The following is a 17466-nucleotide window of genomic DNA, read 5'->3' as shown; positions in this document are numbered from 1 at the left end:
TTTCATTTAAAATTAATTGTGGTAATGTACAGAACCAAAATTATAAAAAAGTTGTCTCTGTCCAAATTTTTATGGACCTAACTGTATATTCTTGGTGTTACCTTATATACTGTCCTACAAATCTGTCCCTAGTAAACTCATTTGTCATTAACAAAATCTAATGGCAGTTTTTTTTCTTTTGGAGGAAAGAAAACTGAATCCAAAAAAACATTTTTTTTTTTTGGATATAGAAAACCAAAGTTCCTGGATAAAATGTACTGGCCAGGATTCAAACTTGGGACCCTAGTGCTGCAAGAGCCACAGTGCTAGTCACTGAGCCATCGTGCCCCCCTTTATTATACAATTAAATTTACTGTTTGTGTATGTGCATGCATTTTTTAAAGAGAGGTTCAACAGATGCAAATATGTAGAACTAATACCAAAAAGCAGGATTTTTAAGGCATCAAAAAAAAAGCTCATAAATCATCCATTAATAAAAATACATATTTATTTTGTTCATAAAACCAGAGTTGTGCAACTACATAAGACAACAATTTAGCTGCTAATAATGTAAATTGTGTGTCTACTTTTTATCATCATCTCTTATAATGTGACATAAACTTGTTTCATATTCTATACTCAATGTGTTTTGCTGATAACAGGTCCATTTCTTCTGAAGTATCAGAGAAGTGTAGAATCGCTATATACCTAATCAAGAAGAGGCGATGTACAGGAGATTTTATATCTAGTCTATAAGGACCACACAGCTTCCTCTAACGGAACAGGTGTGCCATCAGGGGAGAGAGGCCATGATAGTTGTAATGTGAGATGACTTCATTAGTGATAACAGGATTTCTTAGTGATCCTAAAAAGGAATTCTAGTGTCGCAGTGCCACAGGGCTGGATGGTGGACCCTCCGTGTCACCAACTCAGCTGGCAGAGATGTGCGTAGGGGCAGAGTCTAAGCAGCTGCCCGGTCTTCTCCAGAGCCTCTAGAGGTGAGGATGTTGCACTGGGGGCAACTGGGGTTGTGGCCCCTGTGCACCCAGAGGCAAGTGACTGCTGACAGATAGGAATCAGGAGAGAGAAAGATAGAAGCATGGTCAAATAGGCCAGAGGTTAGGGCAAGCAGGAGTAGTCAAAGTCAGAGTCGTACACAAGAAATTGGGAACTGGAGACGCAGACAATAAGAGCTGGAAACAGAGCCTAACTTCCTGTTGCCAGTTTTTTTTTTTTTTTTTTAGGGAAGGTCAGGGGATGGATGGGAGCCATTCTACCCTACCACCAGAGGGGGTGCTGGAGACTAGAGGTAGGTGGGGTTCACATCTCCACCAGCAGGAGGGGGCGCATCTGTGGAACACTCTAGTCCTCTGGGGGAGCAGCATACTGGCATGACCTGGACCAGGAAGTGAGCAGAGATGGCGCTGGCAGCAGGGGAGTTCAAGGTGGGTGACTCTGGTCCTGCAGGGATATGTGACATCTAGCCTTCATAAAACTTGTATAAGCTCCCAAAAAAGAGAAAATGAAATCTTTTGCATTTGAAAAACTTTTTCAAAAAAGTTCCATAGGAGGAAATGGTGAATAATGCTAAGATAATACGTTTTTGTAAAAAGCGGGCATGTTTAGTTATGACTTTGAACTGATAATGAATAACTGAACAGTGATAACACTTTTCAGTACTTTCTGTTTCTCCAGGCTTGAAACCACATGCCTTCCTATGCTTATCTACCTTCCCAGACACATTTAAAGGTGGTGATAACCGCTTACAGCCCATATAAATATTTATTACTCTGCAAACTCCCATGTGTTTGATTTGATATCAATCAGTACTATAAGTTTTAATTAAGGAAATATGTTGGGAATCTAAAACATTACTGTTCATAGGTTCTTAGCACTTGGGAGTGTGATTCCTTCCAATAAGCCTGTCACAGATGCCCGCAGGATCAGAGGATCTGTGTTATTGTCTGTGTCGCCCACCTTACATTCCTCTGCAGCCAGCAGTAGCAGCAGCCCTGTTCTGGAATCCTGTCCGTAGGTCACTTCCTGGTCTCAATCATGTGATCCTCTGATAGCTGCCCCTTTACCCCAGAGAACCCGGGGATTTCACAGAAGCATCTTATCCGCTGGCGGAAGTTTAAACTGCATTTGAGCTGCCTCTACTCCAGCACTCCCTCTGGTGGTGAGTTCTCGTACTTGCTGGTCATGTAACTCCAATCTGCCACATGAGCTCCTCTAAGAAAGGAAGTGACTGGCAATTGGAAGTTGCTCGAACAAAGAGCTCCCTAAGGCTCCGTTTCCAGGGTCCAGCTACTCCTGTCTGCTTCTCCAGTTGCTGTTTCTCCTGCGTACCGACTGTTTTGCCCCTTGACTACTCCTGCTTTTGACGCCTGCCTTGACCTCTGGCTTGTTTGATCACACTTCTGTCTCACTTTCCGGCACCTAGCCTGATTCCTGTCTCTCAGTAGTCACCTGCTTCTGACTAACTACTTGTTAGTGTTTTTAAGTGCAACTCCACCCCCTTAATTCTTGATTGCCTAGGCGATCAAGAAAAAATGGGAGCGCAGACCTACGTCACGCATCCCGGGAGGCTCTTGGCTGCTCCTTCTCCACATGCCCGAGCATGTTGGGCATGCGCAGAAGGAGCCTTTTCATCAATAGGAAAAAAATTGCCGATCTCACGCATACACTTGAGATCTATGAAAGATTTTGACTGTCATTTCCTATGGAGGAGGACACAGCAGGCAGCCTCTTGCTTGTCCTCTCCCTCCATCATACAAAGAACCAATACTGTATGCATGTTTATTGTAGCGTCATTGGAAACACACAAAAGATCATTTCCAAAAACGTAAATCCGATGTGTATGTAACTTCAGTGACGCAATCACAATGACACATGATTTTTTTCATCCAAATGATACAAAGATAAAGACTGTGACACAGGAAAAGGAGAGGACCCTGGCCAAAAGAGCTTACAATCTACAATATATATATGCATGTTATTTTCTGTACAGATGGAAAGGGATTCTTGAATATTTGTATAACCTCAGAAAGGTTCCACCCCTACTGTATATAATTTCCTCTTCTCCAGGAAAACGAAACTAAATTCATTTCTCACTCCCAGGGTCACAGAGGCAGCAGCACACAGACCAGATGGCAGGCTTTGCTCCCATTTACAATCCAGTAAGTTGCTGACTAATATATTTTTAACTAATTAATATTTACTGTTTTTTTTTTTTTTTTTAGTAAACCTTTAGTATGTTTGTAAACATTTTAAAAAATGTTAATCAAACTGGAACTGTGAGTAAATGTGAGTCTCTTCCTTGCCAGTATTGCCTGAAGGTGTAATTTTCTGCTGTGCTATGCAGCTGTAAATTCAGGTTCACAGTTAAAAATGATTGCGATTTAAGGATGTAACCGCTGGGCGTTTTTAAGGTATTGGTTTTTGTCAAGTGGTTGCAAAAGCTTAGCAAAGTGCCTCATTTTTTAAATTAAAACCTCTGGCAAAAGCGATAAAGATCAATTTTATTTCAAGTTTATAGAGGTGGCTGAGGCAACAAACCATACCTGGACGTTACATGTAGCATCTGAAAAAACGAATGGCAATGCTGCCCCAAGCAACTACTTGCAAAAATGGAAGAAAAAAATAGCCAATTTGTTCCAATATTATGGAGTTTTTACCCTAAGTAAAACTGCACTGATGTAAGATTATTAAACCCAACAAGTCAGGATGCGGGGTTGTACATTGTAAATATAAAGTGTTAAAATTTATGATTTTCTATTTTGAAATGTTTTACAATATAATCTAGTTGCACATGTGACATAGGAAAAAGTAAAGCTGAAACAGAAAAGCATTTATATCAGGTGACAGCAACATACTAGAAAAAAAATAATTAAAATTAATGTAAAAGCTAAATGCTTGTTTACCAGATCATTCTTTATTCAAGATGAGTTATTAGCAATGACATAGATTTGAATGACAGTGTTTTATAAGGGACAGTGATCCAGATACATAAGATCGAAAAAATGAACAAACCCCTGTTTTAGTGCCAGGTTTCTGGGATATAAAAAACACAATAAATAGTTTCAAAACTTTTCCCTCGTTTATTATGACCTATAACCTATACAGTGCAAACAAATCTGTTTTGATTTCTGGGAAAAATATAAAAAGGCATGATAAGCTGGGTGCATAAGCGTGCACACCTTTGAACTAATAATTTGTTGAAGGATGATTTGATTTAATTACAGATTTCATACTTCTTGAGTAGTGTATCAGCATGGTACATCTTGACTTGTCAATATTTGCCCACTCTTCCTTGTAAAAGTGCTCCAAATCTGTCAGATTGTGAGGGCATCTCTTGTACATAGCCCTCTTAGGTCATCCCACAGATTTTCTATTGGATTTAGGTCTGGGTCCTGGTTGGGTCATTCTAAAACTTCCTCCTGGTGAAGCCATTCTTTTGTTGATTTGGATGTATGCTTGGGGTCATTGTCATGCTGAAAGGTAAATTTCTTCTTTATCAGCTTTCTAGAACAGTGGTCGCCAACTTTTTCGGTTCCGCGGACCACTAAAATCACTGACCCCCGACCGCGCATGCCGGGTGTCCCTCAAAGGGGGAGTGCCCAGAGTGAAGTCATTATGACATAACCCCACCCACTCTCCCATCACAGATCTGAGCCTGCAATGGGAGAGTGGGCGGGTTGTGTCCAGGGGCACAGCCCGCCCGACTCCCTGAGCCTAGGAACTGCTCGGGGGACATGGTCCATGGCTCTGGCTAGTGCGTCCCCCCCAGTGGGGTCCTTCTCCTGACCCTGCTTGGGGGTGCACCGACCAGAGCCACAGACTCCTAAGGGGCCAAAGTGACTATATTTGGAACTGTCCATAATTCCCTCCACCTTGACTAAAGCCCCTGTTCCAGCTGCCTGCCTGTGCTTTACAATAAATGGTTGTTTAAAGCAATCAAGAAAGTAATCAATTCATTATTACTTCTGTACTTTGTACAGTAAATGTCATTCAATGCTATAAACATATGGTGGTGACCTCAAAAAATGCAAACAACCAACCCTAATATTTACCTTTCAGATCATGCAGAAGAAAGATATCTTGTGATCTTTGCTACTACTTCACTGGGTGTTGGACGTGTTTTTTGTCCTTTTATCCTGACCTGCACATATATATAAATAAATAAAGCTATTACATGTGTTACCAGTTTTTTATGCTAAGCATACACTATGGTCTCTATAAAAAAAGGGAAACAAATTCCCTCATGGAAATCTGCCAGGTTAAAGTGTTTCAATGGCAGTAATTGATTCCCTGTTTTATAAATGGAGCCCTATGCAATTTTGATGATCATACGTACAATGAATGTAAATTGATCTTTGTGATCAACAAGTATTCCGTTTGTGATCATTATTATCTTCAGTCGAAAGATTGATCATGATGCAAACTGTGCTTTTGATTTCAATGCAAAGGTAACCAGATGACAAAAAAACCTTGCCTGGACTATTTTTTATTTAGCTTTCAGTCTAAAAAAAATGATTGCAACATTTTTTTATGATTGATTTTTGACGAATTTGATGTTTTTGATTTAATCTAATCCTTTGCAATAATGCAGTGTAAATGCATATTTTGTATGGATAGCTTTACAGGGATCAATTATTAAGGAGCAATGGAAGGCTGAATGGCTAAACTTTGTAAGGGAAAGGGTTTTGTTGTTCTCTAATGTTCTAGTAGAAATAAATTCTGACACTGATATTTCAATAATAAGACGTATGGGAAACTGACTAGCTAAGATCTGGCCCTGATATCTAGATAAGGTGGTCTCTGAATGAATGGTATTGTATTTAGATCTCTCCTGATCTTAGTTCCCTGTAGACAGTGCAAATTATTTAGGTTTAAAGTTCAGTCTGAAAATTATTAACAAAATGTACTTCCTCTTGTAGACCTAGCTGCAAAACTAGCAGAAAATTGAGAAAAAACATTTAATATTTCGGGATGGGCTTGAAAGGTCAGGTCAATTTAGTTGAAACTGTTATGCCAAAAGGAAATATAACAACCTGTTGTTTTAAATGTGTTATCTGGAGCTGAGCTTCATTTTGTTCATCACTTAAATGCCATCTAAATTGACTAGTCCATCTGTTCATGTGTGTTTCTGAAACTTTTAACATTGGGGAATGCTTGAAATAATTTTCAGGTCTTTAGGGAACCACTGCTATAAATACTATATTCACAGTACAGTGTGCTAGTGGGATGAATAAATCTTACATTGCTGCCCAGTGGGAAGTCTGCCCTTGATGATAATGAAAAAGATTATTGGTTTCAGTTAATCTGACCTGAGAAGTAAAAAATCCTTATTGCTCAAAGAACCCCTAGAAACCTCTTGAGGAATCCTATGGTTCTACGGAACTTGGTTGAGTAACGCAGATCTAACCTTTTCCTCTGCAATGGAGCTGCTGTCCAAGGGTGGCTACATTCCTCCTCCATAGATACAGTACAGTGGGTGTAGCCACCCTTACTCAGGTGTGTTACTGGCCAGATTACCTGGCCAGGAATAAAGAGCAAACATGTCTTAAGGAAGAAATCTATTTCGCCATCAAATCTAAGGACTGATACACTGCAATATATTATATTTTTGTTCTTACTTTAAGGACTTTTTATTTATAGAGTAGACATTATTATTAAACAGGATTTAATACATCAGTGATTTGTACTCTAAATCGTGTAAGCTTATTGGTGCTGCTGACAGTTACTTTTTTAACCTTTGTAGCACTCCCCCCCCATAGGAGCTGATATTTGTACACAGGTTCCTACTTGTGGGGTGACTTCAGAAACTCACACAAGCTTGTAGAATTTTTTTTTTTTTTTCCAAAACAAAAAGAAGAGAGGGTGAGAGTAGCAAAGCATTTCAGCATACAGTCCACTAATTTGCAGCAATGTAAAGTCCAAACACAATTTACATTTGCATACAGATTTAAAGGGAATAATACCTCAAAAGCAGAGAGTGAGCTTTACTCTTAAGTCCTAGTCCTGAATCTAGAGCTCCTGCGTGATCCTATCCTTGGGGTCCTAGCTTCAAGCTTGGCAAGGTATAGGATTCCAAAACCTTTAAAACCAACTTTCCCGGTGCGCATGCCTAGCGCTCGGTGATGGCAGCTGCCTGATTGAGCACCGCTCCGCCTGAGAGATAGCCGCTCTACATCGCCACGAACACCGAGCGCACCACTGCCTTTTCTGCACCACAGCTTCTTGTGAACATCGCTCCCGGCAACATAAAAGACGGACAGCGTGACAGGAGAGAGCTGCAGTTTTGCAGCGTGTTACAGCCAAGATGGCGCCTGGCAGCCCAGAGAACAGCCTGGCTTCAGGTCCTCAGCACAGTGAGTCAGAAATCTCCCTCCAGGGCTCCCCTTCCCCCCCCTCCATCCCCAGTGCCAGTGTAGCCTGAACCCCCTGAGGTTCCAGAACTCTTGGGTAAAATGCATGTAGCACCAAGCCCTGAATGCACAGTTTAAGAAGTTGGTGGATCATTTTTCACAGGATATTAGGGAGCTTTACCACCGTACATCGCCGCTAGATGGGCGCATGAATGATAGTACTAGTGTCCTGGAAGGCCATGAGGAGGATATTGACTCCCTGAAATCTGACATCCAAGCTCTTCATTATAAACTGGAGGACATGGATAACAGGGCATGCCACGCTAATATAAGGATAGGGGGGCTGCCTGAATCGATAGTGGATCTAAACTCCATGGTTACTGCATTATTACAGGAGTTGGCGCCAGACATCCCTAAAGACCGATTGGAGATGGATTGTATCCACAGAACCCTCACCAAACGCCAACCTAAGGGCCTGCCACGTGACATTATGATAGCGTTCCACTATTACCAAACTAAAGAGTGCCTAATGCGGGCGGCTCGTGACAAAGCTCCACTACACTTCCAGGGCCATGATTATTAAATATTTTCGGATCTGGCTCCCTCCACCATCCAGAAAAGGCAGGCACTTAAACCATGGCTATTAGAGCTGCAACGCCATCACATAAAATACAGATGGGGGTTCCCATTCAAATCATCTTTCATCTTCAAAGATATCACCTACATAGTGGCCACTCTGGAGGAAGTGGATAAATGTTTCCATGACCTGGGTTTTTCCTTGCCTGACCCTCCTAATTCCCAGCAGAGGGCCTGGCGTGCATCTGAGGGTAGGATGTCTCCTCAATCATCACTCTCCAGCTTCTGCCTCCGAAGGCGACAGCATGATGAACTCCCCCGACCACCCCCCCCCCCCCCGTGCAATCACAGAAGCAAATCCCTGAGGCTTTGCTCTTACCTACCAGGAGCCATGGTTGACATTCACGGCAAACATGATAGACTCAGGCTTTTGGGGGCTTGCCCCCTTCCTACCTCTTCTACATGCTCATTAGCCTCTTTTTTTGTGCTAAAATATATGGTCAGAAGATTCTGCGATTTTCAGGAATTATGTTTTTGGGTGTTAACTTTAGATTACTTTACTGTTATTGTGTCTGTGGTGCACTTGGTGCTCTCTGAGATTGGTCATATTTACATTGAGCTTGGCATCTCTTGGGGGGTGGTCACTGAAGGGGATCCTAATTGGCTTTAGGCGTTCCTTTACGTTCACCTGTGATCAAGAAATCAAAGACCCTAATGGTCGGTATCCTATTTTGGTAGGGCAGTTGTGCAGATAACCATAGTTTCCTATTATGCTCCCAACTCCAGGCAACTTCCCTTTGTCTGCAGCCTGCTGACAGAAATACAACAACATCAAAAAGGCACATTGTTGTTATTTGGTGATTCTAATTTAAATATACACCTCACTTTAGACAGAAGACAGCTTCGAGCCCCGCCAAAGCTGGAACTCCATAGGTCAGTTCCCAGCCCATTTGCAAAGATCTTGCAGCAACATAATTTAGTAGATAGCTGGAGGGAACTACACCCCCCGGAGTTCTTCTTTTCCTCACAATGTCTGGACTAGGATTGACCATATCTTTCAACCCTCTTGCTTCCCCAAGTACAAGAATGTAAAATTGCACCAATCTCGTGGTCTGACCATGATGCTGTGATCTTATCACTCTCCTCTATATATGACAAACCCCGACTGAATGGGGGGTCAGTAAATGAAGCTTTATTAGGTGACCCAGAGGTGGGTGCTATGATCCAGCAACATCTCCGGAATTATTATTTCTGCAATGATACACCTGAGAGTGGAGCTGCAACACTCTGGAATGCCCATAAGGCGGTCATCAGAGGCAAACCTTTACAACTAGCCTCACATAAAAAAAAGCAAAGATTGGCAAAGACCATGAATTTGGAAGCAAAATATAGTTCTCTGCTTGACCAGGTCAAGCGTTCCCTTTCAGAGGCCCTTAAGAAACAAATGGAAGCAGCCCTCACTGAATTGGGACTGTGCCTGAATAACCACGCTGAGAAACACCTCCGCTGGGTCGTCAACAAATTTTATTCCAGGGGTAACAGAGCATTTACACTCTTAGCCAATAGATTGCGTTTACAGGATAAACAGCACAAACCCTATAGGCTTAACATTTTGGGTTTTGGCCCTACTAGTCACCCATTCAAAATTCTGGAAGAATTCCAGAGGCGTCTTTGTTCCTTATATGCTGCTAAGGAGGTGGGACCACTCGGTAAGTTGGAATCTTTCCTCGAATCAATACCTCTTCCACCTGTTTCAGATGCCTTGCATGCAACTCTAGAAGCTGAAATCTGGGAGGAGGAAGCAAAGTCCTCATCATTTCTTTACCGGAGCGTCTTAAGGCCCTGGTCAAGACTATGTTAACATATCAGTGGGAGGACCATAGTCTTCCATACTTAGGTATTCATCTGTCAGCAACCTATGGGGAAATGTTTACTGTGAATTATGTTAATATTCTGAAGTCAGTCACCAAGATGCTGGAGACCTGGAAAAGGTACCAAATCTCTTGGTTTAGGAGGATAGCCCCCCCTAAAATGACTGCATTGCCGAAACTCCTATATCTATTTAGAATGCTAACTACGAATGTTTCGTACTTCTTGCTCTGGTCTCTACAGCAACTATTTCTCAAGTTCATTTGGGAAAACAGTAGGCCCAGAGTGGCCAAACGAATTCTATATTACCCAAAGACTCATAGTGGCCTCTCGGTCCCTAATATTCATTACTTATTACCAGGCCGCTCAACTAGCCCCATTGAAAGCTTACCATGCTGCCAAGCAGGCACCCCTGTGTGTCACTATGGAGGCATCTTTGGTATCAACCATGGCTATTGATACTTTACTTTGGACACATCCACGTTGGTGTAGTCATGTTATAGATCCTATTATCAAACACTCCTAATGGATGTGGGATTCCGTTAAGTATTTGAGCAGTTGGATGTCTCCACATACACCACTAGTTACACTTAGATGGAACCCTGCCTTCCTACTGGGCTATGATAACCCCAGGTGTTTTGAGTGGTGGGATGAGAATGGTTTTCATTGAGTCTAAGACATGGTGACGCTGTGTGGTATACGATCCTTTGACTCTATTAGGGAGAAATATGAAGCTAGAACCATTTAATTTTTTCAATATGTACAACTAAGGCACTATGTTCAGGGAACCCTGAAATACACTGGATCTCCAAATATTTAAACACATAAAAGTCACTGACCCAAAATAGCCCATAGGATACAAAAACTCTGCATCAGAGCAGTGATCGCATGTTACCTATACCCACACAACTTCATCTTATTTACTATGCTAAGGGAAATATCTCTTGTAATAAGATAATTCGCTTTGCTATGTGAACAGTCTATTATACTGTATTAAATCAGCTCTAATACGTTGACTGACTATTCATGTCAATTATCTAATCATCTGTGAAGCAAATTCCTCTTAACCTATTATTTTCGCACCTGATTATGTGTTCAAAGTTAACACACGCTTGGTTTTCACATGACTGGTGCGTTGAATATGTATATTAAGTGTATGGAGATTTTATTCTTGGAACTATGCAGAGCATTAGACCTCAGTGTAAGTGTTAGACCCCAGTTTAATTTAGAGCAGCAACATTTTTTTAGGTGGGTGGGGAGTCACAAAATAAATGTTGTAGCTGCCCTGAGAAAGAAGGATCCCTTACACCTTAATAACAAGTCCTTGATGCAGTGCTAATAATTAATCAGGGCTGTGTAGTCAAAGTCTATACGTTTTTGCCAACTGCAATTACACAACAGTTGTTTCTGACCTCCAACTCCCAAGTCCTGCCTATAATACCTAAAAAAACACATTAACAACAAATCTAACTCGGTATCATAAGCATATATAACATGCCTGTACATAATGTCATTGGAATGTATGTAAATTTTCTTTACACTTATTTTTTTTTTTTCAAACAAATTTATTGTATTTAGAGGCGTTACAAATAGAATAGATATATATTTCATTTTACAGAATAAGTGGAAGAAAACTGATCTAATACAAGCATTGGAAAGTTGATACATATACAATCACATAAGTTATAAGAAAGACATTTTATTCCTGAGTTCATTATCTTTAAATATACTGTAAGAATATGCATATTGTGGAATGCAAGAATTACCAATATTTGTCTTACCTTCAGGAGAATATTGTTAGGAGGAATTAAGATTCATGGGGAGGAAATATGGATACATTTGGATAAATGCGGGATTGGCAGGTGTTGATACAAGGTGACCAAATGGAATAAAATTTGTCCACGATATCTTCTAATTTTACACTTCAATTTTTTATATCTGTACTAATTTATTAAATAATGTTAGTGATATGTAGTCACCTTTTAAGGATGTATTGTTTTAGGTATATATCTGTATTTAAGATTTAGTATGTTGCTGATATAGAACCTGTAGGATTTGAATACAGAGGGATTTAATACAAAAGCATGGGGTTTATTAATATTTATAAGGAAAGATAAACTGAACTTAATGTAATTAGCTTGACAATATGTGAATAGAGGTGGTTTGATCAGGTTGTACAAAAACATAAATGCTTTTTATAATAAATTTAGTTGGTAATTTTATGGTTATTGCAAAAGACATGGGGGCGCTCTTTACACCTTGGGGATGAGAGGTTTAATTTGACATCATGTCCTTGGAATGTGTTCTGCATTCAGCCAGCAATAGATCACTATACCCTATTTAATGCACACTGATGTGTAATATGTTGGCACTATATAAATCCCTTTTTAATAATAATAATAATAATAATAGCCATGATTAGCTGCTGCAGGGAGATGCTGGAAAAGCTCTGCTTCAGATTCCATGACATTGCTTTGCTTCCACATGGAAACATTGTGTCTTCATTCTACAATCACTCCTATGGAATGCTGTCATTCAAAATCTCTAGTCCATTAAATTATCATACCAGTGGCTGAGGTCAATGCTAGATACTAACGCTCACAGACAACAGGCACTTCTAGCTTGCACCACAACTGGGCTAAAACCGGAATAACTTTGTATCCTGTGCCATTTTAACATGGTACTGGGGCAAAAAGGGTTTATTAAAACATATTTCAACATTAAACTTGGTGGACGTGTCCCTGATCTTAAAACCTTTATAACATAACATTTACCCTTACAAATTGTAACTTTAACCCTAAGACAATCTCTCTGTAGAAGTCAGTAGCTGGAAAATTTGCCTTCAATTGGAAGATTTTTCATCACCTTCTGTTCTGATTTGGTAAATTCAGTTTTTTTCTATCACTTGATAACCTGGTAATAAAAAGCCAGGATAAACAGGGAGGGCCAGTCTCCCTAAGTAAGGCAATTTACACATGTCAGAAGATTGTTGCCTGATATGAACAGTTGGGTTCATCTCGGGTGAGAATCGGACATGTGTACAGAAGTTACCCAACATCATTCATAGATCCGTGCTGAAAGATCCACGAACAAGTACTTGCTGTACAAGTCAATAGAGAAGAGCACAACGGGGTGCTCTTAGCTCATTCTCATCCTCCCCTCTGCATAGAACAGAATGGAGCTGTCTGTACAGTGCTCCTTCATTCATCTGTTACTCTTTTGTTGCTGGAGTTGATCACAAAAAATTGTTTCCAGCAACAAAAATTGAATGTGTGTACACAGCCTAAAGTACAGACAGCAGCAAAAATGTATTCCTATCCTCATACTATCCTGCACATACTCCTCCCTCCATAAACAAGTGTGTGGTGCACGACAACGGTGATTTATTACAAATCAAAATGACTAAAAAGTCAGCATTCAAGGTTCTTTTAAAATCCTTTTACTGTGGTTCCATACTGACACTATATCAGGGGTGCAGTGGTCCCCTTTATCAAGGCAGAAACAGATCATGGAATTTTACACTTCTACACACCATCCAACAACTAAAATATTACCTTTTAGTTCACCTTAAAGCAGCGGTCGCCAACCGGTGGTCCGCGAGAAATTTTGGGAGGTCCGCTGCTCCAGCCGGTGCGCCCCTGAGCGGGGTCAGGGGAAGGACCTTGCTGGGGGGATGCACCAGCCAGAGCCTCGGACACGTCCCCGTACAAGTCCCAGGCTTAGGAAAGTGGGCAGGCTGTGTCCCTAAATATAACCCGCCCACTCTCCCATCGCAGGCCCAAATCTGCGTTGGGAGAGTGGGCGGGGCTATGTCACGATAATGCCACTATGGGAGAGGTTTCTCCCTCTTTGATCGACACCTGGCTCCCCGCGCATGCAGCTGGTGATTTTAGTGGTCGGCGGAACCAAAAAGGTTGGCAAACACTGCCTTGAAATTAAACTAAAATGTTTCAGCTCTTCCAGTGACAGATATTTTATATTTTTTTTTTGGAAAGCCATTTCCCATACAAATTGCCTTCTAAAAATTAAGACTGGTGCACATTTATTCCTCCTATCTTTTTAGTACTAGGTAGAAAGGCTGAAAATACCAGTTTGCATGGACTCATTGTAAACAAAGGTACACCATACAATATTTAACTAGTGACAACACACAGGCTGTGAGTTAGCATGTGTGTGACTGAGTTTTTGTTCACTTTAAATAGGTCCTACATTCCCATACAAGTCTATGGTATATACTGTAAAAGTCCTTTAAAGCAGGTCAAATGCATATGTCAGTAAACTTTCAATCATATCAGAAACATCTAAAACAGATGTTGAAATAATACTACTGACCCTGAAAGAATACTCATTGATGTAAAATTTTTTGATCAAGGCTCTTAAAAAACTGAGCTTGAGGACAGAGAGGATAGGGGCAGTCTGCAGCCCTCCAGCATACGTGAGAATTTATTATTTGCTGACAGCAGGACAAAGGATGGCCAACTGGGTGCCACCTATTGTATCTGTTCTAGTACAGTGGTTGACTACCTTTTGGACTTCACGGACTGCTGTCCCACTTACGTTTCTGACCTGGTAAAAAAGTACTCCCCCAGCTGCTCTCTCCACTCCTCCAATGACCTACCAATGACTTCCTCACTCATAACCTCATCACACACACGGATACAAGACTTCTCTAAAGCCCCAACTCTCTGGAATAGTCTTCCTCGTCCTATTCGGCTTGCTTCTACTTTCTGCTCTAAAAGAGCACTCAAAACCCATTTTTTCAAACTTGCCTACCCATCTTCTTCTGTCTTTTGAAACCATCACTGCTTCCCACCACTACATATCCCCCTCCTATTGTGTGTAAATTCCCCCACCTACTAGATTGTAAGCTCTTCGGGGCAGGGTCCTCTCTTGCTGTATCACTGTTTGTATTAGTCTGTCATTTGCAACCCCTATTTGATGTACAACGCTCGGTAATATGTTGGTGCTATATAAATCCCGTCCAATATTAATAATAATAGTGTGCGGGGAGCTGTGTGTCACCCAAACGGGAAGAAACTTCCCCCAGAGTGATGTCATGATGCCAGAACCCACCCACTCTCCCATCTCTGGTCTGAGCCTACAATGGAAGAGTGGGTGGGTTGTGTCCAAAGACACGACCCACCCACCGGCTTGAACCTACATGGTCCCTGGCAGGCGAGCCACCAACATTTTTTTGCAGGACACCAGTGGTCCACAGAGCACAGGTTGGTGCCTGCTGCTCTAGGGCATGGCTTAGGCAGAAATCCTGCCTTCTTTTAACTCTGAAAAATCAGCTTCAAACATAGATAAAATCCATTAACCGTTTTAAAAGTTTTCTTTTAATCAAAACTGTGTAGGGAAATAAATGAGACTTTTTTGTGCCATTTTAAACACTGTCTTAGAATGTGCTAGTGCCCGGTTGAGGAAGTTTGTATCCATTGTTCCCTTTTTCCTATTTTCGCTGGCTAATCAGCTTAAAAACGGTGAATTCTGTTTTACTAGTGGGTGGTGCACTTCTTTTATAATTTCTATCATTCCTATTTTTATTCTCTTTGAATTTTTTTTTTTTACTATTTTTTTTACTATTACTTGTATATTCTTTAGTCGCTTTTACTTTTTTGGTTTCCTTATCCCATGCTTTTTGTCTATATCTTTCCTGGTTCACTCTTGTGGTTCTGTAACCCCAGCTGATCACCTTAAATTTCACTAAGTTATGAAATAGCTGTGGGAACCCAAAGATGGGCCACCCACTTCTCTTTTTTAAAAAAATGATTGACGGCATAATGCCAACCTTAGTCAGTGCCAACAATGGTTGTATTTTCTAACATTACAGGACAAATTCTCAAAGCAATCACGTTGATTGGTGTAAAAAAAAAGTATTACTATTAAAACTGAGCTTTACACATTCCAAAACCCACTATACTGACTGTAGCCGTGCAGCTGTCTGACCTTTTTTGCCTTTTAGTTTTCTATTAACTGATTGTGGTTGGGTGATTGTATTCTATTTCCTGTAAATCACTACTAATCCTTCTCATGTAGATACAGGATTTCTATTGTAATGCAGAAATGCTGGGAAATGAAGCCTGGGATTCATTGGTCTTTCTGCTTTTGGGTGTTACATAGTCACATCTGACTGTCCCATTGACTGAATTCGACTAAAGGAAGACTAAAGGAAATAGGTTGCAGTTCAGTGTGCAAGTCTATTCAGTCCATAAACAGATTATGTCTTCACCACTTTCCTTCTTTACATTCACATCCTGATTTATTAAAACACTTCAAGGAGAGACGGAGAAGGTAATCTTTCATCAGTGAACCTGGGTTATTCATCAAACCGGGAATAGATTTCTTAAGCCATTTGCTATTTGTTAGCAAATGTTTTCAATTCTGGACTGGATCACCCAGATTCACTGAAAAAAGTGTATCTTCTATAGCCTTGGATAGCTTTATTAAATCAGTCCCTTCTTATTATGGTGCACTGTGTTGCTCTAAGAAATTGCAGTAGCAGGCTATTAATTGGCTTTTGTTTTTCATAGTCTCTATAGCCCTATATTTTAGTTTTTCCCTGTTGATCCTGCTAGCAGATCCATGATGTTTGCAGTTTTTGTAACAGATAAGCTGCGCACGAAATGTTACAGGAAGTCCCAAATGCAGAGTTAAAAAAAAGATCGAATATCAGTTGACCAACAAGTGTGCTGACTACAGCAGATCAGGTGAAAGCATAACTGACCAAAGTTCACATAGGAGGGTGACAACTATCCTGCAGGGCTGAGAGCCAGCACCACCCCTATTGAGGAGGTCTTATAGAGCAGGGGTCCCCAATCCCCAGCCCATCTGACAGCTGGGCCGTGAGAGCACGGTGACCAGCAGTCCTCAACCTGTGGTCCGCGAACCCCGCTTGGGGGGCGCACTGGCTAGAGCCAAGGCCATTACCCCCATATGTTTTGCAGGACCACTCTCCCATATCAGTGGCCGGGTTCTGGCATTATGACATCACTCTGGAAGTGTCTTCTCCTTTGAGTGACATGCTGCTCCCTGCACATGCGCGTGAATTTAGTGGTCCGTAGGTCCGAAAAGGTTGAAGACCAATATTATAGAGAGCACAGTTACCAAAGCAATCTCAAGGTCTCTTGGCTTCACTAATAAATTCTAACATTACTGGCACCAGATTTGAGAGTTGTGATATCTAATTCCTTTTTTGGCCATTCACAAACGTGGAAGTAGGGAGAAGGAGGTGTAAAATAACAGCAGATCATTTGCTTACTCCTTGGGAAGCTTTAGCTAGATTTAGGGCATTAAAATTCTTAACCAGAAAATTGAGACTCAAAATTATTTTTTTTTTTTGTCTGAACTGTTTTAATGATCTATAACATATATTCTATTTTAAATATATTTATAACTCTAACACTTCTCCTTTTCATGCAGGCTGTCCCCTTCCAGAGTGCCATACTTGGGGGGATCACCGATGGATTAAAAGTGACGCTCCAAGGACAAGTCCACAGTCATGCCAAAACGTATGTTTACTGTGCAAAGCAAAATAAGTTCTCAGGGAAAAACCCTGATACTTTTATACCAATTGTTACATCCAAATGCTCAATTTTAATGCATACTGAATGAAGGGGATTTGGAAAAAATAGTTAAAGTATACAGGTAGTCCCCGGGTAAAGGACATCTG

General features: G+C 40.9%; 1 protein-coding gene across 1 annotated transcript in view; it reads left to right on the top strand.

Annotated features, from left to right (window-relative positions):
* LOC140344642 (galectin-4-like) overlaps positions 1 to 17466 on the top strand; it is a 43009-nt gene that overhangs the window by 12518 nt on the left and 13025 nt on the right. Inside the window, exons 3-4 of the mRNA XM_072431964.1 lie at positions 3100 to 3158; positions 17217 to 17305. Of these exons, the coding sequence (XP_072288065.1) occupies positions 3129 to 3158; positions 17217 to 17305 (119 nt within the window). The 5' untranslated portion in view covers positions 3100 to 3128. The remainder of the gene's footprint in view (positions 1 to 3099; positions 3159 to 17216; positions 17306 to 17466) is intronic.

Source organism: Pyxicephalus adspersus, chromosome Z, assembly GCF_032062135.1.
Source record: "Pyxicephalus adspersus chromosome Z, UCB_Pads_2.0, whole genome shotgun sequence".
Taxonomy (NCBI): domain Eukaryota; kingdom Metazoa; phylum Chordata; class Amphibia; order Anura; family Pyxicephalidae; genus Pyxicephalus; species Pyxicephalus adspersus.
Note: the sequence above shows the minus strand (reverse complement) of the source record. Positions and strands in the feature narration are given on the sequence as shown.